The sequence below is a fragment of the Pipistrellus kuhlii genome, unplaced genomic scaffold (genome assembly GCF_014108245.1).
Source record: "Pipistrellus kuhlii isolate mPipKuh1 unplaced genomic scaffold, mPipKuh1.p scaffold_m20_p_4, whole genome shotgun sequence".
Classification (NCBI taxonomy): Eukaryota; Metazoa; Chordata; class Mammalia; order Chiroptera; family Vespertilionidae; genus Pipistrellus; species Pipistrellus kuhlii.
Genome location: NW_023425540.1, coordinates 2,969,342 through 2,988,030, shown reverse-complemented (window position 1 = coordinate 2,988,030; position 18,689 = coordinate 2,969,342). Strand labels below are relative to the sequence as shown.

The window sequence follows — 18,689 nt, the reverse complement described above, 5'->3', positions numbered from 1 at the left end:
GAGGCCCTTCGGAAGAACGTGTGCTCCTTTGAAACGTGAGAGAGAGCAAAGCTCTGTGGCCTCAACTACTTTATCGTCACCAGGAAATCGTATATTTTAGTCTCCAAGAATTGCAAGACGGGAGGTGTAAGAAGGAAGATTCACCCGGCCGGCGTGGCTCAGGGATTGAGCATCCACCTATGAACCAGGAGGTCAGGGTTCGACTCCCGGTCAGACCACAGGCCCAGGTTGCCGGCTCCATCCCCAGTGTGGGGTGTGCAGGAGGCAGCCCATAGGTGATTCTCTCTCATCATTGACGTTTCTCTTTCTCTCACACGCCCTCTCCCTTCCTCTCTGACATCAATAAAAAACACATTTTTTTAAGAGCAGTAAGTTTCACTCCTCATTCCCACTCAGCTTTTAATCGCTACAATCAACTGGGGAGGTCAGCCAAGCTGCTGCTTGGGTGCAGTCAGCCTGGCGTGAGGCAGAGGGGGTGGCAGGAATGGCTCCATGTGACGACGGGTGCAAAGGGTGGGAGCGGTGGCACTGCTACGACGGAAAAGTTTCAGATCACCAATCGTTCTCGAAGTATTTTTGGAACCTCTTCAGAGTGAGAGGTCGTTTAGGTGAGTGTGAGAGCTTGCATCTCTAGCACTGGCAACATCATCACATTATTTCTGGGACAGTGTTCGCCGGGAAATGAAAGCTGCTAACATGTACAGATCTGTACTATTACAAGCCTATGTGGTCGTCAGGCCCTCACACTGTGATGCCCTCACGCCCTCACAACCCACCACCAGGAAGCTGTGTGCTCAGCGGGCACACGAGGGTGGGCGGGGACCTGTAGCTGTGTGCTCGCCGAGGACTGGCGGCTTTGTGCAGCGATGCCAGGGGTGGGGGCCCTGGCTCCGGCCTACCTCTTTGGGGCAATCTGTTGAGGAGCCCCAGATGGGTGGGCGGGACCTACCTCTTTGAGGAGATCGATCTTGGGGCTCCCACACTGTTAGAGGGCACAGGCCAGGCTGGGGAACCACCCCCCAAGTGCACGAATTTCGTGCACTGGGCCTCTCATTTATAATAATAATCTCTCATTATTGAGCACTTTATAGTTAGAAACTCACTGCATCCTCACAAGACCCAGGGTGTGGGTACAATGATCATCTCGATTTCACAGATGAGGAAACCGAGGCACAGGAAGCTGGGTGCCCCACTGCCTCCCAGCTCTCCCTTCACAAAAGCCAAGGCAAATGACGCGGGTAAAAACCAGCACTCTCTACAATCTCATTTCTTTAGAAAATACATGGCCTGCAGGGCCCCAAAGAAAAGGTGGCCCTCTAGGGTGGGCAGATAAGCTGGTGTTTCTGAGAACCATCCCTGTGATCCCCTGAGATCCGGGAACACAACGGGAACTCAACCCCTGGACTCCAACTCCTAAGCCATTTGTTCGCGCTGAGTCCCGGGCCCCTGGTGACGCCGGCGGCCCAGCAGCCGAGCGTGAGGGTGGTTCCCGAGTGTGAGGCCGGGCTCTGTGGCCCCTCTCCACGCTCACGGAAAAGGAGCTGTGGCCTGGGGATGTCCATCGCAGCGGGAGCCAGACAAACGTGGGTTCCCTGATCCTGGTCAGAGTCTGAGGGAGCCACCACTGTGGACGTCATAAGTGTCTTAAACAGTCTCCCCCACCCCAAAGAGAAGGATTCAGAGACGGGGGGGTCACAGCTGAAGGTATTATGGGTGGCAGCTCCCTGGGGAGCAGGAGGGGGGACAGAGCAGCGTGCAGAGGGAGAGGCAGCCAGCTCCAAGGACAGGCGGCGAGGAGGAGGAAGGCTGGCTGGCTGAGCAGAAGGCCCAGGCTCAGGGGCAGAGGTGGCGGGTGGCAGCTGCTCGAAGGTAAATAAGACAGAGCCAAGGACGAAATTCATTAAGGGCCAGATCTGTGCTCAGTGAGCACGAGGTTAAATGTCAGGCCACCCAGCAGGACCTGACCACATCCTCCTCTCCCCCATCCTCCTCCTCCCCCGGGAGTCTCCCGCACACCGGGAGGCCTCGGCGAGGAGCAGCGGTGATGGCCCTGCTCAGAGGGAGCTGCGGGTCGGCCCCAGAGCCTGGCCATGAGGGAAGCTGTTTCTCAGGGGCATGCGATCAATACTTATTGATCCACTGTCCATTGATTTGCAGTGTCAAGACTCAGCAAGAGTGGTGAGTCTTAGGCAGAGAGGGTGAGGATTGCTCAGCTGGGGGAAGAGCCCTCTCCCGGGATAACCCCCTGGCGCTGAGCTGTGCTGAGCTGTGCAGCTAGAAAAGGACAGGGCCCTGGAGACAGTAACCCTCTCAGCTCCTACAATGGAGAAAACAGCTTTTATTCTGAAAGACATGAAATCCAGTACGATAAATGTGTCTGCCATCGTCTAAAAATAAACCCTGCCGGTGGCTCAGTAGTTGAGCATCAACCTAGGAACCAGGAGGTCACGGTTTGATTCCTGGTCAGGGCACAGGCCTGGGTTGTGAGCTCAATCTGTCAAGATTTCTCTCACGAAATGTGAGAGAGAGCAAAGCTCTGTGGCCTCTCACATTTCGGTTGTAGAGGGTGTGCAGGAAGCAGCCGATCCGTGATTTTCTCTCCTCATTGATTTCTCTCTCTCTCTCTCTCTCTCTCTCTCTCTCTCTCTCTCTCTCTCTCTCTCTCTCCCCCTTCATCTCTGACATCAATAAAAAATATATTTAAAAATAAAAGACAATGATTTTGAAGTTTTGTTTTCTAAAAATAAAGAATGGAGACAATGGTGCTTAATAAGTTTAAGCCAAACCAATAGGCGTCTAGTGGCAAACATGCTGACACCAGGACGCCCCGCTGTGGGGTTCTCACTGGATGTGCCAGGGACACCTCCCACGGGGCTGCTGGGCCCCAGGGAGCAGAGGTGGCCTGGCGGGTGGGACATGATCCCACGGACAGCGGGTGCCTCTGGGGGTTTATGGGTGGCACGGGAGATGGCGTGATCAGAACCATGCCTGGGAAATAGCGATGGGTTAGGGTGGGGGACAAGGGGGGCTCACAGCCCCAGCCACCAGGTGAGGGGTCCCAGGTGGGAAGCCATACCACCAATTAACCGCGTGTCCGGGCGGCGAGAATCATGGCCAGTTTGTCTCTTTCTTCCCTTGTCTCTCCCTTTCTTTCTTCTGGCGTCTCTTTATCTGGATCTCGGAAATGTTCAGTCATAATTATGTACTGCTTTTTTTAATCATGAAGACAGGGAGGGTCCTGGGAATGCAGCAGAGGACGCAAGAGGAATCTCAAGACTCCACTGAGGGAGGGAAGGAAGGACAACAGCTAGAGAGGGAGTGAGGGACAACAGGACAGGCGCGGCACCAGCGATGCGAAGAGGGGAGGAGAAGGAGCTGCCGTCAGAGGGAAGAGCCGGGCCAGAGGGAGGAGGCGGATGTGGACATCGTGGGGTGTCAGTCAGGGTCACCGTCACCCTCAGGTGACTGACTGCAGAATGCCCGGGGAGGGCTCCCGGCCGGGAGGGACCGGCAGCCTGGACAGAAAGAGGGGCAAAGGCTGGAGGAATGTGGGTGTCACTCCACAGGCTGGGGGGGCAGGCTGGCTGGGCTGGCTGAGAGAGTGCAGGGAGCGGGGAGGGGGCTGGCACCAGCACTGGGGGAGGCTGTTTTGGGGGCAGAAGGAGGAGGAGGAGACGGGAGCTCACAGAGAACCAGAAGGGGCTGTGCCATCAGCACGCAGAAAGCGGAAAGTCTGGGAAGAAACGGGGGAACGATGCTGACTGCGCTCAGCTGTCACCAGCCACGCGGGTGACTAACCCAGCGGAAATTAATTAAAATTAAATGAAATTTGAAACTTTGTTTTTCCATCGCACTGGCCACAGCCAGTGCCCTCCGGGTCCTCAGAAGACGGGACGTCCCACACAGTCCCGGCGGGGTTGCCCCAACAGCCTCCCTCCCGCCCGACGGCAGAGACGCCGCCCTGGCACTAACAAAACCCAGGGGACCACGGCTGTCCTCTTCTCTCGAGACTTTGTAAATCCACCCTTTCAGGCAATGTTTTGTCATTTCAATTCCCCCACAGTATGTGCTGTGCTCCTGTCATCACAGAACTCAGGCCGATGTGAGAGCTCATCAGGCCCAAACAGCCTGTAATCAGTCCATATGAACACACCGTCAAACGTTTTTAAAAATCCAATATCAAGGCAAGGGAGAGGAGAGCGGGGGAGGTAAGAGATCAACCAGTGGACACAGGCAGCAGCAGGGGGTGAGGGCATGTGTTGGGGGGCGGGGGCGGACAGGGAGAGGTCACTGGGGGAAAAGGAGACGTGTAATACTTGCAACAATAAAAATTTAAATTTAAAAAAAAGAAAGAGCAAATCCAGTATCGAGGACTAACTGAAATCGGACCTTTCTGTGGAATGGGTGTGAGGGGTCCGGGGGAGGGAGCACGGGGGGAGGACTCCTGCTGGAGCTCTGCAGAAACGTGCCGCTGGGCCTTAGGAGAAGGCCCTCCCTGGCCATGGCACCAGGCCCTGCTCTGGCCCCTCTGCCTGCCACAGGCTCTGTTCACAGACTCTGCTCTCCGGGGGAAAGGAGCTCCGGGGTCCGGGACAAACAGGGACAGCGGCCTCTCTAGCTACAGCCACGGTCCCTTCTTCCTCACTGATCCCCGCGCTGATTTGGGGTCGCGGTGAGTTCAGCTAAAAGCACATTTTGTGACGCCGCTCACAAGCAGGGTGGACAGTGATGTGTGAGCAGGGGTTAGCGCGGGGCTTCAGAGAGCTCTTCCAGCAGAATGAGTCAGTGGCCTCCATCGTCCCCTCTGTGTCCTGCCTGGGATTTAGACACGACCCCTGGAGCCCGCGCTGTCCGCTGGGTCACTGAGGCTGGAGGCAATTCACCAAGACCGAGGAAGCGGAAAGTCAGAGGAGCTTGTGGCATCCAATGAACAGAATAACCCGATGAGCAAAACAGATCCAGAGACTTAAAGAGTGGACCAGACCGACGCATCAGGGGGCAGGCGGGTGGAGCGAGGGGCACTGGATGTGGCAGAATTCAAATGGAGAAAAAATGCACGTCTTTGCTTATGGACATGAAAAGAAGTTAAAATAAGTAAAATAATTTAACAGGGAGATGACAAAGATGTAGGAATAGACACTCTCATACACTGTTGCAAAGTGTAAACTGGTAAACTCTCCAGAGGATAACTTGGCAATTTCTATCAAAACTTAAATGCATATTACCTTTGACCCAGAAATTCTTCTAGAAATTTATCTTACAGAATAAATGTGTGCCTGTGTGCAGATGTACAGGCATGCACACTCGATTAGCCTCATTCTGCGAGCAACACAGATATTTAAAAACAGAAAAAGTAAAGATGACAGGTTGGCATTATAAAATACTGGGTAAATAATGCATTAAATTTTATATATTTGTTTTATATTTTCAATGCATTCTTAATCTTTAAGAAAGAAATAGAAACAATGAATAATACCGTGTACCCCTACTAGAGTGATCATTTTATTAGAAACATTTTTGTAAAGCCCTGACTGGTTTGGCTCAGTGGATAGAGCGTTGCCTGTGGACTGAAAGGTCCTGAGTTCGATTCTTGCCAATGGCACATGCCCAGGTTGCGGGTTCAGTCCCCAGGGGGGAGGGGCTTGCAGGAGGCAGCCAATTATTGATTCTCTCTCAACATTGATGTCTCTATCTCTCTCTTCCTCTCTGAAATCAATAAAAAAAATTTTAAAGAAAGAAAGTAAACGCTTTCCATCACTTTTATTGATGGCTCCTGAGCTTCTACATGAGAGTTTACCTAAAGAGTAATAAGGAATCTGAAATGAAGGGGAGCTGGGAGCAGAGCCTGTCAGAATGTTGCACCTCAGATTACAGTAATGGTTGTCTTCTTTTTTCACACTGTGGCCCATTACAAACATGCCGTGAACATGCATAAACATACACTGAGTGGCCAGATTATTATGATCTCTGGATGCATAATAATCTGGCCACTCAGTGTATACCCTATATAATAAAAGGCTAATATACAAATTGTTCCCTCGACCAGGAGTTCGACCAGCAGGCAGCCTGACCAACCACCCATGTCCCCTCCCCCTGGCCAGGCTGGCCGCACCCCACCCATGCACGAATTCATGCACGTGAGTTTGTGCATGAATTTGTGCAATTTGCATACACACACACACACACACACACACACACACACACACTGAGTGGCCAGATTAGTATGCGTTCAGAGATCATAATATCCTGGCCACTCAGTGTATACACATGAACATAGCACTTATATAAAAGTTTTATGAAACAATATAGCTACATGTGACCCACTTTGACGTGTCCTATTCCAGTACATGGATATTTCTAGTTTATTTCATCCCACTAAAAATTATCCCCACAGCCCATCCCGGAGGCAGCCTGCAGTGGAAGTGCACGAGGGAGGGTGTGCAGGGCCTGGATAAGACCATCTGGAGGCGGGTGCCCTGGGTGAGACCACCTGGAGGCGGGTGCCCTGGGTGAGACCACCTGGGAGGGTGCCCTGGGTGAGACCACCTGGGCGGGTGCCCTGGGTGAGACCACCTGGAGATGGGTGCCCTGGCTGAGACCACCTGGAGATGGGTGCCCTGGCTGAGAGCACCTGGAGATGGGTGCCCTGGGTGAGACCACCTGGAGATGGGTGCCCTGGGTGAGACCACCTGGAGATGGGTGCCCTGGGTAAGACCACATGGAGAGGTGCCCTGGGTAAGACCACTTGGACAGGTGCCCTGGGTGAGACCACCTGGAGGCGGGTGCCCTGGGTAAGACCACTTGGACAGGTGCCCTGGGTGAGACCACCTGGAGATGGGTGCCCTGGGTAAGACCACTTGGACAGGTGCCCTGGGTGAGACCACCTGGAGGCAGTGCCTTGGCATCAGGGCGTGCGGGATCGTCTTTGCTGAGTTCCCAGAGCAGCACAGCTTAAGAACTGAGAAGTCATAACCTGCTCAGGATCCCCAACTCCTAAACCCCCAGCTGTGAAACCTGCTGGTGGAACTCCGTTATTGGCCCTCCCGGCCCCGCCCCCAGCCGGCGAGGGGACCGTTACCGTAGGAGGAGCTGTTGAAGAGCTCGATGTTGAAGAAGGCGTAGTCCCCGCTGGTCATCCCGTGCCTGTGCGCCGCCAGCATGATGCCCCGGATGGTGTCGCTGCTCGCACACATGATCACCACTGGGAGGAGGAACAACAACACGCATGAGACCCCTGTCCGGACACAGCGAGGACCCGAGACCCACGGGGGCGGCCGGCAAGCAGCGGGGCAGGCACATGCCCTCCGGTGTCCTCACAAACACATATAGGTTACCGAGGGGAACCGAGGGGAATAGCAGTGACATGACTGTGGAGACATGCAGAGGATGTCACCGTAACAGGATGGAAGCCAACGTCCCAACCCCAGGAAGAGACCCCTGAGCCTCCGATAGAGCCCACCCCGGACCAACACCGACAAAGTGGGGGACCTGAACCCAATGGGGGAGCAGCCAGAGTGGGGACCGGCTGTAGAAGAGCTGGCCTGTGCACTTTGAAATGGTCAAGTTCGTGACAAACAAAGACAGGCTCGGGGGATGCCTAGTCCCGTGGTCGGCAAACTCATCGGTCCACAGAGCCAAATACCAACAGCACAACGATGGACATGTCTCTGGAGAGCCACATTTTTTAAACCTAAACTTCTTCTAACGCCACTTCTTCAACATAGACTCGCCCAGGCCGCGGTGTTTTGTGGAAGAGCCACACTCAAGGGGCCAAAGAGCCGCCTGTGGCTCACGAGCCGCAGTTTGCCGACCACAGGCCTAGTCGAAAAGACCCAGAGGAGCAGAATGCTCAGGGCCATGTGAGCCCCTGGAGTGGATTCTGGCCCTTTAAGAGGTAATAATAAACTTTGCTATAAAGGGCTTTGCTGGGACAAGGGGAGAAAGCTGAGGAAGGCAGGAAAGCCAGCTAACAGCACTGCCGCTGTGCGGGAGGGCTTGTCTGCTCGCAGCCGCTGTGGACTCGCAGGGAAGGTCCTTTTCCCGAGGAGACACACTGAGTATTTAGGCGTCAGCAAGCATGATGGTTTGTACTTACTCCCAACTAGTTCCTCACAAGTAATGTCTCCATGTGGGGTACATGTGTACATGTATGAGGGGGAAAGGTGGGGGAGGGGAGGAGGAGGAGGTTTAGAATGACGAAGTGAAAGCGGCAGAATGTTAACAATTGCCAAAAACCTGGGTGAGGTCTATAGCAGAGATGGTTTTTTATTCATTTCTCACATCTTCTCCCAACGCGTAGTTATTTCAAAATAAAGTTTTACAAAATGTTTCCAATGAGCCGCCAGATTTGCCCAACAGAAGACGGCGAGGAGTGCCAACTGCTTTCTCCACTTAACCGCCTGGTAAACAGCTTTTCCCGGAAAAGCAAACTTCATGGTTTGGGGGGCCTCTTCATGTGGCAAATCAGAGGGCGAGCGAGGGGCCGGCTTCCTGCCGCCTGGACTCTGAAACCGCCCGCCCGGCTGTGCCCGCACCCGGAGGGGCAGGTGCCAGAGCCCAGGTCCCGCCCCGCTCCCTCATTCAGAGCCACATGGTCAGACGGTCAGACGGTCAGACGGAGGGGCCTCAGGCAGCTCCGGGACACCGCTGCCTGCTCATAAGAGCACCCATGGCCATTACCCAGCAAACAGTCCTTATCGCTGGCCCTTGTCCCCATGACCGGACCGCTGTGTGGGGCGCACCTGGAGGAGGGGAGAGGCTGGGAGAGGCCCCCCCCCCCCCCCCCCCGCGCTCCAGCTCCCAGCAGGGGGCGCTCTTTGCGAAGGCCTGGGAGCGGGGAGACCTCACACACGTCCAGGCCCAGCCGGCCGGCCTTGGCCCCCGCGAGGCGGGCCTGTGGGTGTTCCGTGTCCTGTGACCTTCACTGCGTGGGAGGCCATGACTCTGACATTCCGTGTGCGCCTGCCAGCTCCGGGGACCGTGTCTCTGGACAACACGGAGCTCGGAGAGTGCTGCCTCTGTGCGTGGAGGAGCTGTCTGTGCCAGGAACACGCTGACACGCTTAGGGAACATACAGATTCCCGGGGGAACACGCTGACACGCTTAGGGAACATATAGATTTCCAGGGGAACACACTGACACGCTCAGGGAACATACAGATTCCCGGGGGAACACGCTGACACGCTCAGGGAACATACAGATTCCCAGGGGAACACGCTGACACGCTCAGGGAACATACAGATTCCCGGGGGAACACGCTGACACGCTTAGGGAACATACAGATTCCCGGGGGAACACGCTGACACGCTTAGGGAACATATAGATTTCCAGGGGAACACACTGACACGCTCAGGGAACATACAGATTCCCGGGGGAACACGCTGACACGCTCAGGGAACATACAGATTCCCAGGGGAACACGCTGACACGCTCAGGGAACATACAGATTCCCGGGGGAACACGCTGACACGCTCAGGGAACATACAGATTCCCAGGGGAACACGCTGACACGCTCAGGGAACATACAGATTCCCGGGGGAACACGCTGACACGCTCAGGGAACATACAGATTCCCGGGGGAACACGCTGACACGCTCAGGGAACATACAGATTCCCGGGGGAACACGCTGACACGCTTAGGGAACATACAGATTTCCAGGGGAACACACTGACACGCTCAGGGAACATACAGATTTCCGGGGGCCTCCGACGGGGGTGTTTGAGGAAACACCTCGTCGCTCAGTATGCTTCAGAGCTTTGTCTCAGCACCGATTCCTTCTAGCCCCCGAAATTAAAGGAGAGCGAAGGCGCCCCACAAAACAGCCAGGAAGGGGCTGAAGGCGGACACGTGTGAGGAGCTCGGCCTCCCAGAGGGGGCACCCCGGGAGGGCCCAGGGGGCTCCGGCCAGCGGTCTGCCCCAGCCCGCATCGCTTTCCGGTAATTACTGAGCCCCCGGTCCGCCTCTCCCTCCCGGACGCACCTCCTCCTGCAAGCACATAGCGGAGGACGGAGGGAGCCCTGGTCACCTAACCCAGACGTTCTCAGATGCTCTGACAGGCAGACGGCTGAAGCTCCATGAGGACCAAAGCACATGAACATGCGTGTGTCGACAGGCACCCAGGCATGCTGACTGGGGAGTGCATGAGGATGAGCTCAGAAGCAGTCACTCCGCTGGATGATTCAGCATCGGGGCGTGATGACCGAACGTGTCTGTCTAAGAGACATCTGCCGGCCCAGGACCGAAGGCGGGGTCCTCGGGCCAGCGCAGAAGCTCCCTAAGCCCTGCCTGGGACCTGCCGGGCCCTGGCCTCCCCGCGGCTTCTTCGTCTATTTTTACGGTCCTGGCCCATCCGGCTCTCCGTCCCCATCGTCATCCAGACCCATTCCTTCGGGCAGACGTTCCTTCTTTAAATGTCAGCGCCTCCGGGGACGGAGCAGGAGTGGCCTCAGGGGCACCCTTTATTTTAGGCCCCCCCGTGTGTGTTGACCCTGCGGCTTAGCTCTCAGCGGGGAGCCTGAGCTGCCACGTTCAGGGCAGGGTATTACTCTTCCTGCATAGAAACGATGACTCGGTTTACGTTGGAGCAAGGACTTTGAGACGCTGGCAGAGCGGAGAACCCGTCTAGGTTTGAAGGATGAGCCCTAATCCCGTAGGGTTGTTTCATTCCAGCCTCGTTCAACAGCAGGTATTTTTAGTAGCCTGCCTTTATAGAGTCTATCAGAAGATTAAAATAGTTCTCATTAAAATGGCGTTCTCCTCCTGCTCATGTTTCATCAGTTTGCATAACTCACCCAACTACATGCTCCAGTTACTAAGCACAGCGGGCACGAGCAGATGGGGGGACAGCTCCCGGGAAGTCTCCGGACAAGCGTTCGAGGCCCGCAGGCTCCCTGCCGGCGCTCACCGGCAGCAGGCAATGAGGTTTACAGAGAAAAGGCAGCAGCCGATCCTGTAAGCTGCCAGCGTAGAGATCAGGTAAAACCGTTTCTGCCCAGCCATGTGGCTCAGTAGTTAAACATCCACCCACAACCCAGGAGGTTCTGGTTCGATTCCCAGTCAGGACACCTGCCTGGGTTGTGGGCTCAACCCCCAGTAGGGGGTGTGCAAGAGGCAGCCGATGGATGGTTCTCATCATTGGTGTTTCTCTCTCTCTCTCCCTCTCCCTTCCTCTCTGAAATCAATAAAAATATATTTACTTTTTTTTTAAAGAAGAAATCTTCCCAGAACTAAAAGACATGAGTTTCTGGATTGAAGAGGCCTACCCTTCAATACCCTCAAGTGCATAAGGCAAAATACTGGCGTAAAAACCTACCATGATGGGATGTAAAAACATTGGGAGCAACAAAAATAGTCCAAAAAAATTCCTGGACAAAAAACAAAACAAAAAACACACAACATTCTATTGATAAAGAAGCAGAATCAATCCCAGCTTCCTAATAGCAATGCTGGGATCTATAAGACAATCCATCAAATTTTGAGGGGAAATAATTTCATATCTAGAATTCTGTAAATACATATGATGGTAAGATGAAGAAATTTTCTGTCATGAAATGTCTCAAACTCTAGCTCTCATTCATCCTTTCTGAGAAAGCTCCTTGAGGATGTGTTCCACTAAAACAAGAATATGAACCAAAAAAGAACACAGAGGGACCTAAGCAGAGGGGGGGTAACTCGGGGGGGGGGGGGGGAGTTTCAGGAGGATGTTGAAGAAAGAACCCAGAGTTACAACTGTGTAGCATGTTTAGAAAATGACTAAACTGGAGCAGCTCAGGAGACTAAAAGTATAAAATCCGTAGATGATTTAGTAATTCCATAGGAAACTAAGCAGACAAACGAAAACAGACTTTTTTCTAACCCCGAGGAAAACAAGCAGGGCAAGAAAGGAAATGTCATCGTGGTAGCCTGTATGGCTTGGCTATAAATAACTTTCGGAAGGTGATAATAATAATGTCGACACAAAATACTACTGAGCTAACCGAAAATTATAATGCAATCATCTTGGAAGGGAGACTGGGAGGGAAACCTGAGTGTGTGGTTAATAGGGAGCAGAAGAGAACTAAGCCAGCATCTTGCAGTGGGATGGTAAGAGATTAAAGCCTAGAACTGAAAAAATCAAAAGTAATAGGGGATTCAGAGGTAGGAGGTCCAATACCTACAGAAACAGCTACCCCAAGCCCCCTCTCCAGTGAATGCTAAGCCTGGACAAAGGCCCTGCAAATCAAACCCCACTGAGCCCAGGCAACCCATTAACTGCTTATGGCTGTCCGCTCTAAGTAGCATATTATGCTTTACATATAGATATATATCTATTTTATTATAGATATATATCTTAGTTTTTCTTTCTGCAGTACAGCATATAGCCAAATGAAATCTTAGTCATATTCGTACTTGAGATGGTGGAATTGTCAGTTTTCACCTTTCAAAAGATTCAGATATTTGTATCTGATTTTGAAGACGAACTTAAGTCCAAAAGAAGTGCTAAGATGGCCTCTGGGCAGTGAGAAATGGGGAGAAGGGGACAGGGAAGTCTGGTGCTAATGACACCTGGAGTTTTCTGACTTTTTAACCAAATAGCTCTATAACTCTCATAAAAATAGCATGTGTTTTTAAGAAAAGTGATTTCTCCCTGGCTGAGCCTACACTACACAGCAATGGGTTCTATTTGCAAAACAGAGGCTGCACCTTTATTTTTGTCGTTCACGAAGCTCCCTCTACTCAAAGGCTTTCAGCATTTGCACAGGGCAGCCTACAGTGCTTCTGTCCCCTGCTGTGGATCAGTTATCTCCCTTATCATGGGTTCTTTGCTTAAAAATTCTGCTGATCAACCACTTGGTCATTTCCCCCAGCCTAATTCTAAAAATAAATGACTCTCTACTGATTAAACGCTATCTCTACAGTGGTCTTGCAGTCCCAGCATAATGACACATTATTAATCAAAGGCTCGATGCATGAAATTTATACGGGGGGCAGGGGGAGAGGGGTCCCTCAGCCCAACCTGCACCCTCTCGAAATCCGAGACCCCCCAGGGGATGTCCGACTGCCAGTTTAGGCCCAATCCCCATGTGGCAGTCGGACATCGCTCTCGAAGTCCAGGACTGCTAGCTCCTGTTGCCCGCCTGCCTGATCGCTCCTAACCACTTGCCTGCCTGCCTGATTGCCCCTAACTGCCTCTGTCTTGACCCCCACTGTGGTGGCTTCATCCAGAATGACATCCAGAAGGTCCTTCAGCTGTCCAGTCTAATTAGCATATTATGCTTTTATCATTGTAGATAATAATAAAAAAATAACCAAATAAATATTTTTTAAAAACTAGATAAATATAAAGAAAAACTTTCTACAGTACAGCATATAGCTAAATGAAACTTTAGTCGTATTAGTATTTGAGATAGTGGCATTGTCAATTTTTACCTTTTAAAAGATTCAAATATTCGTATCAGATTTTGAAGATGAACTCAGGTCCAAAAAAAGTGCTAAAATGTGATCTCCAAAGGTGGTGGAGGGGGGACTCTCTAGCTCTGTGATGTTTAATGCAGAATTTCCAAAGACAGAAACACAGCCCACCACATCTTTACACAGAGGGAGCACGCCTCAGAACCACCCACCGCCCTGTGAGGGCCTGATTCCCGGCCAGCTCCCCGGTTCACAGAGGAAGGTGACCGCCCAGGCCCAGCCGCTGCGGAGCGGAGCACCTGCTTCTCACCCCGGGCTCCGCCCCAGGCTCGTCTTCCAGTGGAAGTGACTATCATTGTGTGCGCAAACGAATAACGGCTGGAATAAAACTCCACGTTTACTGTGCAAGGCGCCTGGGTTAGCTCGTTTAATCCTCCCAGCAGCCCTAAGGTGGGGGCGCCTGAGGAACCTGAGCTTTAGTAGCAACCCCAAACTTCCTTTCCAGTGAATGCTGAGCCTGGACAAGGCTCTGGCAATCAGACCCCACTGAGCCCAGTTAACCCATTAACTGCTTGCCCGGAGGTAATGGCCAGAGGGGAAAGGTCCCCAGAGAGAGCTTTGCCATCAGGATCCTTTCCCTCCTGAGGGCGGGGAATTTCGGGGAGAGGGGGAGAAACGATAGTTCTGACATCTGCCTGGTCACTGTTGGAAACACACTTTAGACAGGAACGGTGCCCTCTGCCACCTGTGCAATGCACAGGGCAGCCACGCAACTTCCACCGCGCATCAGATCTAGACGGAGAGGAGCAGGGACTGGGTGCGTGGGCGAGGCTTCTGGACTGAAAAGCTGATCAGCAGCAAAAGGCTGACGTCCAACCGTCTGAAGCCCCCCGCCCCCCAGAGCACTGTTGCCCTCCCTGCTCCCTGGGCTCAATCAACCACCCCTTGGGAGGCTGGGGGGGAGGGGGGGCGGCTGGCCAAGATCTGCCCTAATCTGAAATGACAGGTCCCCTGGGCCGCGAATTCCAGGCCACTTGCTGGGGACCTTCAGAGCAGATCTTGAGGGTTGGGGGACACACACCCCCACCCCAGCTGGCCCTGGGACGTCTCCAAGTCCTAGCACCCGGGCTGAGACGCGGGCTCCGGGGCCAGAGCAGCCCGGTCTTCAGGAGCCCGCAGCACCTGAGCCTGGAGGTGAGGGCAGATGCGGCCCGCAGACAAGCACCTTGTTCACCACGGAGGAGCCGGCACCCGCCCGCCTGGCAGGGATTCTGCACAGACCCGCCCGGAGTTCCAAAGCTCAGGACTTGGCGGCTGTCAGCACCCCCACCGTCAGCGCCCCCACCGTCACCGTCAGCACCCCCACCGTCAGCGCCCCCACCGTCACCGTCAGCGCCCCCACCGTCAGCGTCAGCGCCCCCACCGTCAGCGCCCCCACCGTCACCGTCAGCGCCCCCACCGTCACCGTCAGCGCCCCCCCCCCCCAGCTCCCCGCGCCGCAGCGGGCGCCCCCGGGGCGGAGCGGGCCCCTCGGGCAGGGCGGGGCCGCTGCCTCCTCCCAGGCGCCCCGCCCGCTCTCACCGGCCGCCGGTTCCTCGGGCTCCGCAGCCCGCGCCCAGGCCGCCCTGCACCTGGCTCAGCCTGTCCCCCGGCCTCTGGGCGGGAGGTCCTGGGGAGCCGGGCTGGGGTTGCACCCCCCTTACAATCCAGGTCGCGAGGGGGGGGGGGGGCAGAGGCGGGATCCCTCCAGCTCTGTGCACCCCAAACCTGCCACCGGCGGGAGGGCACTGCGCGCGGCTGCCTCTGGACCCGCCGTTCCCCGCCGCCCGCTCTGCGGTTAACGGGCCACACGGGCGCCGTCGCGATTACGGATCCGCGACCACCGGCTTCTCCTCCCGCCCCTGCGGCCGTGCCTCAGCCCCCGCTCCCGGCCCCCAGACCGCGGGGAACGTGGGGAGCAGATGGGGAGGCACCCCAGCCCGCTCCTCCGCGCGCTCCTCCCAGCGGCCCTCCCGGCGCTGGAGACCGGGTGCCGGCGCGCCTGGAGCGGCCGCCGGGCCGGACACCGCGGGCATTTTTGGTGGAAACCCAGACGCTCGTTTATAAGAGGCTGGAGGGGCGGCGGGAGGACCGAGAAGGGCGATAAAGGAGCCTCTAAGAGAAAGGGGGGGTCTGCGGAGGGAGCCGCCTGGGGACCCCCGAGACCCACGCTGGGAACCGAGAGGGGCGCGCGCTCCCCAGGAGGGGCTCCCGCCGCGGGAGGGGCGGCATCGGGGACGTGCTGGGCAGGTCCTGGGGCCTCACAAGCTTTCGTGTCCCGACCGGAGCCTGGCGCCCGGAGTGCGCCCCTCACCGCCAACCAGGTGCGGGCCAGGGGAGAGCAGAAGAGAAAAACCCAGAGTTTTACACCTGCCGGAGCTGCGGGCTCAGACGCCCCTCCCCCAGCCCCACCGCGTCCGCGGGGCTCTCTCCCCGCACCCCGCGGCACGCGCCCCCCGCCACCGGGTCCTCGGCGCCGCCGGGGGGAGAGGGCGCGGGGTCCGCCGAGACGCGCGCGGACGGATGCGCAGGGGGAGCCCGGGCGGGCGGCTCACCCCCCGCCCCGCGGCCCCCGCGCCCCCCGCTCACCCCGCACCCCGCGCCCCGAGGCCCCCGCGCCCCCCGCTCACCCCGCGCCCCACACCCTCCGCTCACCCCGCGCCCCCGAGCCCCCGCGGCCCGCTTACCCCGCGCCCCGCGCCCGCTCACCTCGCGCCCCCCCGCTCACCCCGCGCCCCACACCCTCCGCTCACCCCGCGCCCCGCTCACCTCGCGCCCTCCGCTCACCCTGTGCCCGCTCACCTCGCTCGCTGGCCTGGAGGAAGCGCACGATGTCCTCCAGGTCCAGGTCGTGGGCCTCGTCGAAGCTGTAGGCCGCCGTGTGCAGGCCCTGCTCCTGGAACACCTCGTGGACGCCCTCCAGGGTGAAGAAGCAGTTGCGCTCCAGCCGGTCGTCGCTGTAGAGCAGCGCGGCGCGGCGCCACTGGTGGTGGCGGAACAGCGCGAGCAGCATCTCGCCCATCTTGGCGTAGGCGGGCGCCACGCGCGTCAGGTGCGAGTACTCGGCGTCCTTGCGCTGGAAGCCGGCGGCCAGCGCGCCCGCGGACAGCATGGGCAGGTCCCAGTGCGCCGCCAGCCGCGCCACGGGCGCCGCCGCGTACTCGCACACCGGGCCCAGCAGCAGGTCGGGCCGGGCGCCGCGCGCCGCCGCCACGCGGTCCACGAGGCTGAAGAGCGCGCGGTTGCCGCAGCCCGAGTCCTCGTAGGCCACCTGGAAGCGCGAGCCCGGCGGCAGCAGCCGCGCGCCCGTGCCGTTGGCCTCCAGGCCGCGCAGCGCGTACTCGATGGCCGGCCGCACGCGGGCCAGCGAGAACGGGTACGAGTCGTCCCGCGGCAGCAGCACCAGCACCTCGATCGTCTGCGGCGCCGGCGGCGGCGGCTCTCTCCCCCGGCGCCTCGCTCCGCCGCCCGCGCCGCCCGCGCCGCCGCCCAGCGCCGCCCAGCCGAGCAGGGCGCACGCGGAGAGGGCCAGCGCCCGCAGGGACGGCATGGTGCCCCGGACCGCGCCCGCCCGCCGCCGCGCCCCTCCGCGGCCCGCCCCTCTCCGCGCGCCCAGGCCCCGCGCCCCTCGGGCGGGCGCTGTCCGCAGGTAAGATGCCCCTTCGCTGCCTCGCCAACAGACAGAGAGGAACAACAGTCCTTCTTGCAGTGTCACTCGTTTAAAAAAAAAAAAGAAGAAGAAGTTCACCGGGTGTAAACCTGCACGCCTGTCACTATTCACACATTAGACTCATTATAAACATATATCCATAGTCGCCCTCCCTGTATATACACTATGTTGCTTAGAGGTGGCTTCTACTTGGGCGTTGCTAAGGTGGCTGTTGAGAGCGTATTTGTAAAAGAAGAAGAAAGTTCGACTTGTCCGAGTGCTTGGAATGGACGGTGCATGTCCCCCGCGTTTGATCTCATTGATTCGCGCCGGCGCCCGGGTCCATGGCCGGCGTTTAAGTAGCGAACGGCCTGGCCGCGGCGGGCGCGGGGCGCGGGGCCGGGCCTGTGCGGCCGGCGGGCGGGGGCGGGGGCGGGGGCCGGGCCGGGGAGCGCTCATTAGCATTCTGACATCAGGGCTCCTCCCCGCACCCCTCCTCTCCCACCTCTGCCGTCGCTCACCCCGCTCCCCCGCGAGCCCGGGGCCTCCCCTCATTCCCTAGAAGCCGCCCACGTCCGCGCCCTGGGAGCCCGCACCGCAGCGCCCACCCCGCACCGCCTCCCCGGCCCGCACGCCCCCCCCCTCCCCCCAGCGCCCGGCTTTCCAAAGGGAAACGCTTCCCAAGTGCAGCATGCGCGCAGGCACCGCACGCCCTCCACGTGCAAAAACACAGGCTGGAGAAGGAGCCGTCCCGAAAATGGTAGTTTCCGTGCAAAACGCCGTGGGTCGGACTCGCTCTCGCCTCTTTTCCCCCCTCCCCCGCCCCCTGACACCCTCCCTTCCCTGTCCCCGGGCCCAAGGCGGGGGAGCAGGGGCCTGGGACCCTGAGCAGGCGGCTGGACCGCGGATCCCCGGGCGCCCCGCTAGGCTGAGCGCTCAGCGCGCCCCCTCCCCGGGCCCAGGACCCCTCCCCGGGCACCCCGGCCCCCTCCCCCGGCATCCCTGCCCCCTCCCCCGGCACCCCGGCCCCCTCCCCCGGCAGCGCCGGTCCCCCGGGTGGCCGCGTGGCGGGATGCCCGTCCCCGCGCACAGACCCTCGCGTGGAGCAGGACAGCCAGCCGTCACCCGCGAGCAGGAAAGCGAAACTTGTGGCTCCCAACGGCGAGCGAAGGGTCCGGCTTCTCGGGCGGCCAGGAGCCCGGGAAGCATCCTCGCGGCGTCCTCCGGGCTGGTGAGCTAGCCAGGTGACCGCACGGCGAACTCCGGGCGGGTGTGACCAGGTGACCGCCCAGAGCCCGTCCCCGACCGTTACCCGGACCGTTACCCGGACCGTTACCCGGCCGGTCCCCGGTGCAGGCGCCCGCGCCGCTCCGCTCCGCCCCGAGCGCTGGGCGGTCCAACGGCATCGCCTCCCGAGCGCGCCGGACTCTGAGACTCTGTGCTCCGGGTCCTGCCGCTCCGGGCACGGCCCGCCTCGGACCCGGTCCGCCGCGGGTCTCGCCGCGGAGACGGGGCTGGGAGCGGCGCGGAGCGGCCCGTGGCCCGGAGGCCGGCGCGCCGCAGGCAGCTCCGGAGGGACCCGGACCCTCCGCGCGGGGACACGCTGAGGT

General features: G+C 58.1%; 1 protein-coding gene across 2 annotated transcripts in view; it reads right to left on the bottom strand.

Annotated features, from left to right (window-relative positions):
• Nucleotides 1-17,475, bottom strand: part of NPR3 (natriuretic peptide receptor 3) — a 58,386-nt gene extending 40,911 nt beyond the window's left edge. The window contains exons 1-2 of one of the 2 annotated variants that reach the window (XM_036410548.2): nucleotides 16,233-17,475; nucleotides 7,079-7,201 (exon numbers count right to left, since the gene is read on the bottom strand). In XM_036410548.2, the coding sequence (XP_036266441.1) occupies nucleotides 7,079-7,201; nucleotides 16,233-16,980 (871 nt within the window). In that variant the 5' untranslated portion in view covers nucleotides 16,981-17,475. The remainder of the gene's footprint in view (nucleotides 1-7,078; nucleotides 7,202-16,232) is intronic. The other variant, XM_036410547.2, reaches the window with a different exon arrangement.
• Nucleotides 17,476-18,689: the final 1,214 nt, after the last annotated feature.